General features: G+C 32.0%; 1 protein-coding gene across 1 annotated transcript; it reads right to left on the reverse strand.

The window, feature by feature from the left end:
* Positions 1 to 6,361: 6,361 nt before the first annotated feature.
* LOC146932886 (ATP-dependent zinc metalloprotease FTSH 2, chloroplastic) lies at positions 6,362 to 9,637 on the reverse strand. The gene is made up of 5 exons (XM_085704595.1): positions 9,569 to 9,637; positions 8,092 to 9,279; positions 7,702 to 8,015; positions 7,291 to 7,531; positions 6,362 to 6,877 (listed from the first exon to the last, which is right to left on the reverse strand). The coding sequence occupies exons 2-5, from the start codon at positions 9,277 to 9,279 to the stop codon at positions 6,536 to 6,538; spliced, it is 2,085 nt and encodes a 694-aa protein (XP_085560721.1). The 5' UTR covers positions 9,569 to 9,637; the 3' UTR covers positions 6,362 to 6,535.
* Between the last annotated feature and the right edge of the window lie 2,659 nt (positions 9,638 to 12,296).

Here is a 12,296-nt window from a genome sequence, read left to right on the forward strand (position 1 = left end):
TGATTTACATTTCAATATTTTATCACTATTATGTTGTTTTATCTTTTTTAATAGACCCGTGCGCTAGCACGGGTCAAAAGTCTAGTTCACTTTGAATTTTGCATCTTTTTTGTCATTTTCCAAGTTCTGCTAGGTTTTTCAACAAGCAAGGTTAATCTTATTTAAGATAAAAACTGAAATAGCTTATTCTACCTCACTAATTTTTGTACATACGACCCTTTTTATTAATGTGTTGGCCATGTGATTGGTACGAGTGGTGGGCCTCTACTTTATTTGGGTGAAATGTTTTCTTGTTCAAGTAAATATACTAAATTCGTGAATTTAGTTACTATATAAAAAGTTATTTCAAAATTTTAAAAGTATATCATTTTTTTTTAAGAAAAAAGTACTACACACTTATAATGTTTCGTTTATTGGTAAGAGTAGTCTCTTAGTCTCAATTTACAGAAGATGGTTATAAAATAGACATTGGTGTCACTTGATTTCATGAAAAATTCTCTTTTCCAAGTCAAAAAAATGTTACAGAGATCAATTCTAACATTAACAAATATTATGAATACTAAAATAAAATAACAATGAAAGGAAATCTAAGGATTGTGTATTTACCGTGAGTAGATTTAAGGTTTGTAATCTTATGAATTGATTACTTTTTATACTTTAATTCTTTATAAAGTATAAAAACTGAAAGGAAATAAATTTAAAATAAAATTTAAGGGAAAAATATTAATTTAATACCATATAAGTATATATCAAGTTAAAATAAATTATAAAAAAAAGTTAAAAGAAATTATATCACCAAATATCTTAATATTAATTAATATGAATTTTATATAAATCAAGAAAGCTTTTTTTATACAATTTTACATTTATCAATTAATCGAACCGTTAATTTTAACAATCATTTTAATTAATTTAGCGGCTATCAGTCTTCAGCCATAAGTTAACAACTATATGCTATTTTTATCAAACCAAACTTATGTTTTTTTAAGGAAAACAGAGCCTATGTTTTATACTCAATATAAACGTCGTGAACAAAATATTTTAACCTATTTTCCCTAAAAAGATATATTTTAACTTTTTTTAGTATATCCTTCAAAAAAACTTACTTATTTTAGTATAGTCTTTTAAGCAAAACCGCGTGCTTTCAATCTAATTTCCCCAAGAAATTTCCAGAAGAAAATATTAATTAATTTACCACTCCAGTTTACTGCTCCAAAAAAGAGTAAAAAAAAAAGAAAAGAAAAGAATGATTCAGAGTGAGAGTATACACGTGCTAAACATTTTAATTAATGACAAGGGAAGTATATTCGGAATCTATATTTATGTTCCTGTTGAAAAAAATTACATACGTACTAATGTCAATGTTCGAATATGTAAACAAATCATGTGCAACGTCAGCTTACCTATAAAAGAGCAACCATAAGCATATTGCAGGAAAATTAGACTCCATTTATTAGTGAGTTTTAAGGACAAACTACTGTTTTGGTCCCTCAACGTATAATTTGTTCCCATATTGATCCTTAATTCAAATGAAAATTCAACTAAATTCTCCATTTTTCAATTTGGTATTCACTTTTATCTTACGTTACATTAACCAAGACGTTAACTCAATCAAAAATGTTGTCGTAACAACTGAAAAAGAATCAAATTTTAAATTGCATACTGACGTGTCCAATGACCGAACATAGAGTTGTTTTTTTTTTTGAAGACATAAAAATGGAATATATTAACACCGGCAATGCGAACTTCTCAGTACAAGGTGTACCGAAAAGAGCATCCCAAACAACAAAGTGTCATACAAAGTATATACATGAACTACATGTCAGTCAATACCCAAACAGATTAAAGGGTCCGACCACCATCTCTGCAAACCATAAACAAACTTGGCATTATTAGCCTTCATCCACCATAATGAGTGGAATTTTACTTTATCTAAAAGCTGGACTACAGGAGTTTCGACATTATTAAATACTCTATTATTACGTTCACTCCATATGATCCAAATACCAAGTAGCCACAACAATTGAAGAAACGAACGGCGTGCTTTAGAGGGACCTGTATAGTGAATAAATTGAATAAAATGGTCTGTGATGCTAGCTGGATCGACTCCCTCCACTCCAATCCATGCCCTAATATGCTGCCACAATGAACCGAGCACGTTACAATGAATGAACACATGAGCTGCTGATTCCTCAATTCCGCACCCTGCAACACAAACAACCCCCTCCGCTTGCACTATGTCGCGCCTAGCGAGGTTGGTTCTGGTCGGGAGCCTGTCCTTTAGCAAACGCCAGGCAACAATGGAAACCTTTAAGGGTACCTGCTTATGCCAAATGAGATTACTGGTTTCGTCCAAAGTGGACAAAACTGAATTTGTCAGAATGTGATAAGCACCTCGAACAGTATATCCATCATGGATGTCTGGATCCCACTGCCTAGAGTTGTTGATTCTTAAACAATAAAATTGAGAACCAACAACGTATAAATAGAGTTGGTATACAATTTGTTGGTTTTTAATTATTTTTCATCTACCTCAATTTTTATGTATATCATTTTAAAGAGGAAAAGGCATAAGTTGTACTTAAGTTATTAATAAATTAAGTTCTTAAAATATCAGCCTCTAACAATATCCACCCCTATTGTTTTATGGAAAATGTTAAAAGTTCTCTTGGTATTTGATAAAAAGTTAAAAAAAAACTTTATTTTAAAAATTATGCATTTAACATCTCTAAATCTTAAAAGTTGATTTTTTTACTTTGAATTATCACTTGTTTCCATTTTTTAGTTTCTTAACAAGTGTCCTTGTTTTATTTCAATCCCACGAGTCACCTACATTTCTTTTGGAGTAGTGTAGTGTACTATGTCATCTATCATCATTTTTATTTTATTTTTGAATGCAGTAATCTAGCATTGACATAACTCCAATCACATTTGATCATTCTCACATTGAATTTGAAATATCCCTTTTCTTCATTCTTTAACGAATACTCCCTCCGGTCACATTTATAAGCAAAAAACAACTTTTTAGGTTCATTGAATGTCTAATGTATCCGGTCTATATATCGGTCAAATACATTAATCATTCAATGAACCTAAAAAGTTGTTTTTTGCTTATAAATGTGACCGGAGGGAGTAACTTTTATTTGTGAATTTATAATTAGAACAACTATTTGACTTATATTTCTAAGACTCGTTTTTTATTAGGTGGATTCTAAGGTGAGGGTTCAATCAAGCCTCTCACCGATGGACCATGAGAAAAACATCATTAGATTAAATAGATGGTTCAAATTTATTAAAATTAAAAATCAGAACATTTACAACTATTTACATTCAATCAAGTCTGTTGAGCGATTCCTACTCTTTCCCCTCTTTCATAAATTTTGGGACTCAAATTTATCTCACCTTTCATCAAATCCAAAATTCATCTGTAATCGCAATCACACCCTCGTTTCTGCACCATGCCTCTCCAAAGTCATAGCAGATGATAACATTATGAGATATGCTTCTTGTTTAGTATCAATGTCAAAATAATTATAATAGCAATCTTGCATTTATAAGAATATATAATATACACGGTTCTGAAATCCCTAATTTTAATGTCTTTAACTATGTTTTTTAATCTTAGAGGAGTCACGTGTGCAGAGAAGATAAATTTGGTTGAAGATGCTTTTGATTTCATTAAAGTTGTTGTTTGGTTGTATAAAAATGAAATTGATATTTGAAGAAGATAAATTTATATTTTAAGGTTCCTAAATTGAGTCAATGATGATGATTGGGGGAACGAAAGAGGGTTTCTTGATTGTGAATCTTACGAAAAATAAGAACATAAATTGAAACCATTTGAGAATAAGATTGAATGAGAGTAGTTGTAGATGTTTTCACTTTTAATTTTAGCAAATCTAAACCATTTATTTGATCTAATGGTGTTTGTTTCGTGGTCCACCAGTGAGGGATTTAATTGAACCCTCACCCTAGCATCCAGTGAATCGCACTAGTTCGGTGCAATACAACAAAAGTAACCCACAAAAGTATGTTCCACGGAAGAATCTGGGTTAATGTAATAAAGTTCAAGCTGGGATATTCTTTATTATTTTTTTTGTTCTATAGTATATTAATAAGAAAAAATAATGTTTCATTAGTATTATAAAATTTGATAATTAATTTAAGATAGATAAATATCATAAATGAGACGGTTTTAATAAGACGGAGGGAGTAAATAATTAGCGGTATGAGTGAAAATAGGTCTCGAGCACGACTTTGCTTAAATAGACATGGTCAATAAAAGAAATGGCATAAAATCTAACCTACATATCTATCCAGAGACAGTTAAGTGTCGTTCAACACTTTTAAGACCGGTTAAACCGATTTAAAAGTGATTGAACCACTCTATAAAGTACCGAACGACACTTAACTATAGCCAGAAAGCCGAACGGATCTGTTTAGGAGAAATTTGAGAAGTGAAATTTCCCATTTTTTTGGGTTTGATATGGGCCTATCTTGTATTATCAAATGAAAATTGCTTTTCTGACATTCATAACTTCACAATGACACATGTAAATTACCTAAAAGCCCTCAGTGGCAGTTAACTACCATTGGGCTAACTGGCAGCAGTTAACTGCCGCTGGACCCAATGGCAGTTAACTACCGCTGAAAAATTGCTTTTCTGTATACAACCCACTTGTTTCACAGACCAACTAGCATTTTTTAATTAATTAATAAGAATTAATGTGCTCTCTATATTCTTTCTCATTCATCCAACAACCTCTTCTTCTGTTTGAGACTTGGATTCACACATCATATAAACAATTGATATTGTTCACATGAAGTTTATGCCAAATTATCAACCTTTCATCATCACTGTTGACTTCAACGTCAAAATCATCTGCATCAACACTGCGTGGAATGATTTTGTATTCAATATCTCTTTTTGTTCCTGTAAAGATTCATCAAATTAAAAGACTGAATATAAATATTTCATGTCTTCTTTTCTTCACCTTTTCTTGGATAGTAAATGGAAAATGGTGTCAATGTGAAAAGTAATGAAGTCTTTGAATTTTACACTAAAAGAATACATGTTATGATGAAAGATAATGAATAAAGGTAGGGATCAGAGAGAAAAGCAAGTGGGTTGTAAACAGAAAAGAAATTTTTCAGCGGTAATTAACTACCGCTGGATCCAGCGGCAGTTAACTGCTGCCGGTTAGCCTAACGGTAGTTAACTACCGCTGGGGGCTTTTAGGTAATTTACATGTGTCATTTTGAAGTTATGAATGTCAGAAAAGCAATTTTCTTATCAAATTGAGTAGCATAAATTCTAAGCACATTCCTTTTTTATATATATAAAATCGGTATAATTTGTACAAATGATATAAACTTTTTTGAAGGTATAACCTACCTCTTAAATTTTTGGGTTAAATATGTTTTTGGTCCCTATAAATATACCAACTTTTCGTTTTAGTCCCTCTAAAATTTTCCTTCAACTTTTAGTCCCTATAAAATTTTCAATCACTACTTTTGGTCCCTATTTTTAAGTTAATTTTTGTATTTTTTAATGAAATTGTGTAGAAATGTGTAGAATATTGTAAAAAAAAATTCCCCCAAAAAATTAAATTTTTTTAACAAAACATAAATTAATTATGAATTTTTAACCATCAGACATATAAAAATTCATATTAAATTCATGTTTTGTTAAAAAATTCTAATTTTTTTTGGGAGAGATTCTTATAATATTATGAATTTTTCTGCAAAATTTTATTCAAAAATATGTATTCTACATATGAGTTTACTTTAAAAGAGGGACCAAAAGTGAAAATGGAAAATTTTATAGGGACTAAAAGTTGAAGGAAAATTTTAGAGGGACTAAAACGAAAAGTTGGTATATTTATAGGGATCAAAAACATATTTAACCCTAAATTTTTTGACCAACATGATAATCTATTTTGTAATAAGGAATAAAAAACGGTCATAAATTTATATCGTAATAAGCTTACAAATTTCAGTATTTATGTAGACTAACATGATCAAATTATTAAAAAATGACAGTGAACATGATTTTAATGACAATGTATAGGCTTTACTATAATAACAATGGCAAAAAAAGTTGTTTTTATTAATTAAATAGATCGGTCTAGTAGGCTTAAAGACCTTCCAAATGACATAAAACATAGCCATCTTGGTTAAAGAGACTTCTAAAAAGTCTTGGCTTAACTTGAGCCTGAAGTAGGCTAGGCCATAAGCTTCTGACAGTCATCTCGCCTATTCCTATTCCTATTGACCAGTTACGATTAATGGCTTGTTAGTTGTTACTCACAACAAATTGTACATTATAATAGATAATAGATGTATTGAAACAAACTCTGGATTTCTGCAATCAAATATGTACTATTTGTATATATTGTATGTTGTCACTATCAACACTATAACAATTAAAATGTAAGCTAGAAGCTTGTCATTCACAAATTTGAAGCATAATGAAGAGGGTAACTTGGTATTCTGAGATGATACATACATTATAAAATAACTACATACAGGCCATTCAAACAGGGACTGCTACTGGAGTTGAAGGAGGAACCCGATTTTCAACTGGAATTTCAGTAAACTCTGACAGTAGAGCGCGGAATTCATCTCCACTCAATGTCTCCTTCTCCAGAAGGACTTCCACAATCTTATCAATTGCCTCACGGTTGTTCCTTATCTGTGTCAATGCAATTTCATATGCTTCATCTGACAATCTCTTGACAGCGGTATCAATGTCTTCTGCAAGCTTTTCTGACATTGAGTTCCTTGCCATCATTCTCATGATAACATCGCCACTTTGTGCTGACGAGTCCATAAGTGACCAAGGACCAATATCAGACATTCCAAATGTGACTACCATCTGCAAGAGTATCATTAACATTTATCTAGACATCAGAAGAAGATAAGAAAGGAAAATCAAAAGATATTATTGTAAGGAATAGGATCCTTCTAAATCTGCATCATCTTTGTAAGGAATAGGATACTTTTTTAACTTTGACTACACAAGTTCCAAGTTCCTTATACTATATTTGGTTTCCTTAACCAGTGCCCCGGGGGCAGTAGTTAACATTTTCCTAAAAAAAATAGTTAAAGGCATTGAAGAAATCATATGATTGGATCTTATTGCAAGTCTCACCAATTAATTGTAGTTGTATCTAACAACACAACTTAGACTAATGAGATTATAAATCTGTTAGAATTTTTCATGCTACAAAATAAAAGGAAGAAAAAATAGGAGATATGATGCGGCACAGAATTCTAATGAACAATTACCTGTCTTGCTATACCGGTGATTTGCTGCAAATCACCACCTGCACCAGTTGTAACCTCAGGCTCACCAAAAATAATTTCTTCTGCTGCCCTACCACCTAATCCTCCAACAATTCTTGCAAAGAGTTGTTGTTTTGAGATCAGAGTTGGGTCATCGGAAGGAATGAACCATGTAAGACCCCGAGCTTGACCTCGAGGAACTAATGTCACCTTTTGTACCGCATCATGACCAGGAGTCAAAGTTCTGCAACCAAGTACAAATAGATGTTACAAACCAACTTTGTGGGAATTTTTAGAGTGGAATAGCTTCTAATGTTATGTAACACAATATCATTTAGACCACAAAACCTTGCTTTCATTGCAATGTTACACAATATCTACTTGTGAAAGACGAAATGATAGCTAATTTCTTACCCACAAATGGCATGACCAACTTCATGATATGCCACTAAACTTTTGCTCTTCCCATCGGTCATTAATGTTCCTTCCATTCCAGCAACAATCCTATCAATAGAATCGTCAATCTCTTTAGGTGAAATCCCTGTCCTTCCTCGCCGACCAGCTAATATAGCAGCTTCATTCAATAGATTTGCAAGATCAGCTCCGCTGAAACCAGGTGTTCTCATTGCAATCACTTCAAGAGAAACATCATTATCAAATTTTTTATTGTTAGCATGAACCTTTAGGATTTCGGTCCTTCCCCTTACATCTGGAACATCAACCGATACCTGCAAAAACATTCTGATCAATAATTTAATCATTCATAAACATATAAGGCATTCCGTAATATAATCATATTCATACCTGTCTATCGAATCGGCCTGGTCTCAATAACGCAGAGTCAAGAATGTCGGCCCTGTTAGTTGCAGCAACAACAATGACACCGGTATTACCCTCAAATCCGTCCATTTCTGTCAAAAGTTGGTTGAGGGTCTGTTCTCTTTCGTCATTCCCTCCACCAATTCCTGTCCCTCTTTGTCTTCCAACAGCGTCAATTTCATCAACAAAGACAATGCAAGGAGCATTCTCTTTAGCCTTCTTGAACAAATCACGGACACGAGAAGCACCAATACCAACAAACATCTCAACAAACTCAGAACCTGATATAGAGAAAAACGGAACACCCGCTTCACCAGCAATAGCCTTGGCCAACAAAGTCTTTCCGGTTCCTGGAGGACCAACAAGAAGAACTCCTTTTGGAATGCGAGCACCAACAGAAGTGAACCTCTCAGGCTTCTTGAGAAATTCAACCACCTCCATAAAATCCTGCTTGGCTTCATCCACCCCAGCAACATCATCAAAAGTCACTCCAGTGTTTGGTTCCATTTGAAACTTGGCTTTAGATTGACCGAATTGCATAGGAAATCCAGGTCCACCGGGACCTCCCATTCCACCGGACCGCCTCGAGAGAAGGAACAATACACCAATGACAGCAGCAGGGAAAGCAAGATTCCCAATGAGATTAAACAAAAGAGAACCCGAATCTTCTTGAGCATTATGAGCTGCAAAGTCAATGTTCTTTTCCCTGAATTTCTGAAGAAGCTCTTGGCTAAGTCCAGGAAGTTGAACTCGAACACGCTGCAACCTATTTCCCAATTCAGGAGACACAGCCTCAACAATAGCTATGGTTCCATTCTCATATAGATCAACTTTGGTAACTCTATCCTTATCCAAATACTCAAGAAACCTCGAATACGACATTCTGGAGGACGACCCTTGTTCATCAGCAGCATAAGCTTTTCCATTTCCCAATAATGCCGGCAAACCAACACCGACATTTCCAAGCAACAATTTCAGAATCCCCCTTCTTCCTTCCTGCTGATTTTGTTCCAAGGATGCTTTTATGGAAAATGATTTTGATGCCTTATTATTGAATGATGAAAATCTCCATGATGAAAAGAGATATCTTCCATTCAAATCCTTACTAAGAGTAGTCCTATTACTGTTTGTGGATAAAGCATTACCAACAAGACATGCTGATGATGCTGCCATCTGAAACCAAATTATGAAGTCTTAATCTTAATTAACTAAAACTAATTATATGTTTAACAGGGAAATAAATAAATCCAATTGTGGTTGTAAATTAATTAATTTCTTATCACACAAATGAACAGAGAAAGAAATAATATAATATAAATCTACAAAAAAGAGGTTTTTAGATTAAAGGGTCCATAATATACAACTAAAAAGAATGAAATTACTAAAAATAATGAAGGAATTGATAAAATTAAAGTAAGTTAAAGTAACATGAAGAACAAAGTTAAGAGAAATAAGAACAAACCTTAAAAGTAAAATGTGAGAGAAGAATGTATGGAAGGTTTGAACCTCTGAGTGCAGTGCAGAGGAAAGTGATGATGAGTTAGCAACAAGTGGATTTATGAAGGATTGGGTGTGGCTAGAGGAAGACCTACGTGGCTTTCTATTAACGTTTGATTCGTTTCACTTCGGTCCTAGATTCGTGTCTTTATACTATTTTTTTTCTTTCGGTTTTGCTTGTATTATCCCCGCATGTTTTACCCCAAATTATTAGTATTATTTGTTTGATTTTTATACACGGTTAATCTAAAATTGTTTTACAAATGCATATAATTATGTGTAATCACGTCAGTTAATTCTCGTGGAAACTCCATCAACATGAAAAAAGATCAAATTTATATTATTTTCAATGAAATTGAGAATATAAAAAACATAAACCAAACTAAGTATTAAGACATCATTTCAAGTTGTGCCACAAAAATCAATATGATACTATCTCCATCCTTAAATATATGAGTTTTTTGTCAAAATTACGGAAATATTTTACAAAAAAAAATAAATATGATTTCAACATAATATTTTACAAAACTAGTTAATCGTTTTGTTTAAGTTTTTAAGATCACGTTACCATACTCATGTGGTTTTGTTAATATATACCATTTTTACTTCTTAAAAAAAAAAAAAAACACTAATATTTTTTAGTTGCATATACTTCATAGGCTTTTTGCTGGTATTCAGTAATTTTTTAATTGAATTAGTGCACAAATTCTATAACGTTGTATTTATATCAAATAAAACATAATTAAACGAACTGAAAACTTGAAACCAAAATAAGAAGAAAAAATGGAAGTGTACACACCGAAGAAAGGTACCTTAGTGCTCAAGAAATATCCAACACGTTCAAATTAAAATGGAATTTGGAAAAGGTTGACCATATAAGCATCGAAAAATTTCAAACACAAGTGAAGATCTTGTCTTGATTCAAATTTGAGTGTCATATCATAATGACGCGTAGCTTTATTTCCGTGGTTCATTGAGTTTGATTATGTGCCGCTCCACTCCAAGAATTAGATTAGACTTTAAACATTTCATTTTCAGTAAAATAAAAACATCGCATTTCCTTTAAAAAAAACCATTGCATTTTATTTTTTTACGTGATTATTTGTCAAACTTCATTCCTTATGGGTAACCTATAGTCATTCCGAAAAGATTGACTTTGATATATTTAGCATAGAAGAGCTCTATAAATAGAGTAATTATATTGTGAGATAAATTTTACATCATGCATTTCATTGAATTAATAAATTCACCATTAAATTAAATATACGCATGATACAATAACACGCTTTTTAAAAAAAAACTAAAATCGATATTCGGCCAAAGGACCGATTAATTCGAAGGGTTACTTAAAAACATGCAGAAATTGCAATACAAAATCGAAATGAGGTGCTTAAATTGGATTACAAATCGAAATTGGATGAAACAATCCTTGAAATGAGAGAAAAAGACGTTTCTGGTGCATTGAAAATTTTATTTTATTTTAAGGTTCACCTACAATTCTAAGTTACACCCCTTGTAAGATTTTAAAGGTTTAAATTGACTAAATTATTCTTGGCTTCATTTCAAACTTTCAAATCTTATATAAAAGTATTCCACTAAGTTTGCATAAACATATTCAAATAAAGTTTGTAAATGTACTTAAAATGAGTTTGGTAAACGTACTTGAACTTAGATTGTGTAAAACATACCGTAAAATATACTTAAATTGGGTTGAAATTGAACCAAGTTTATGCAAATGTACTTAAACCGAGTTTGCACATATGCACTTGAATTAAGTTTAGTTAAAACTAACTTGAAATGAGTTTGAGTAAGATTTAAAAACTCAATATTTATAGGCTGCACATGAATTAAGTTAATATAAACGTACTTGAACTAAATTTACATAAGATCTAGAAACACATAATATGCACACGATATGTGAGATGAGTTTATAAGGGTTATTTTCAAACATTTAACCTTTTACAGGTGCTATTTTCAGACTTCGTCCATATATTTTTTTAACACGATGATGGTAAAATATGAAATCTAAAATTACAAGGATGAAATCTATGCAACTTTTATTATATGAGCTATTTTAAAGACCTCCTCCAAATTACACGGACTATTTGAGTAACATGCTTGAAATACTTACTGAATCCATATGAACATACTTAAATTGAGTTTACACGAACATTAAATGAGATTACATAGACGTATTTGAAGTGGGTTTGCTTGCAAGATATAGAAACTCATAATTTAGAGATAACATGTAAAATGTGTTTTAAGTAGATGTCCTTGAACTAGGTTTACATATGTGTTGAACATATAAATTTCATATACGTGGTCTCACTTTGCACACGATGCCCAAACATAAGTTGGAAGTTATGAGGGGTTGTAACCAGCAGTTTTTAAAAGAAAAATATTGAAAAGGTAAAAATGAAAGTGAATACATTCGAAAGGATTTAAAATGGAAGAAGACCTAAAAATCAAAATACACTTGCGAATAGCCAAAACATTCAAGTGATTTACATTTACACTTTCCCAGTATATCTATTAAACTCATTTGTGTGTGAGTCACTTTCACTTAAAATTTAACTTCTCCAAAATAAATCATCCTCTTTAAAAATCATATGCCTCAAACCGAATCATTTTTTTTCCAATTTCCTCAGGGAGCGAGTATAATACTATTGACAGTGCAGTATGTTCTGGAAATA

The sequence above is a fragment of the Medicago sativa genome, chromosome 4, assembly GCF_051527215.1.
Source record: "Medicago sativa cultivar Bolivia chromosome 4, Bolivia_mono, whole genome shotgun sequence".
Lineage (NCBI taxonomy): Eukaryota > Viridiplantae > Streptophyta > Magnoliopsida > Fabales > Fabaceae > Medicago > Medicago sativa.

Coding starts and splice junctions, on each gene's coding strand:
- LOC146932886 (XM_085704595.1), bottom strand. CDS start 9,279: ATGGCAGCATCATCAGCATGTCTTGTTGGTAATGCTTTATCCACAAAC. Junction 7,532..7,701: donor GTTGGTCATGCCATTTGTGG/GTAAGAAATTAG, acceptor ACTTGGTTGCAG/AACTTTGACTCCTGGTCATG. Junction 6,878..7,290: donor TCACCGGTATAGCAAGACAG/GTAATTGTTCAT, acceptor ATACTCTTGCAG/ATGGTAGTCACATTTGGAAT.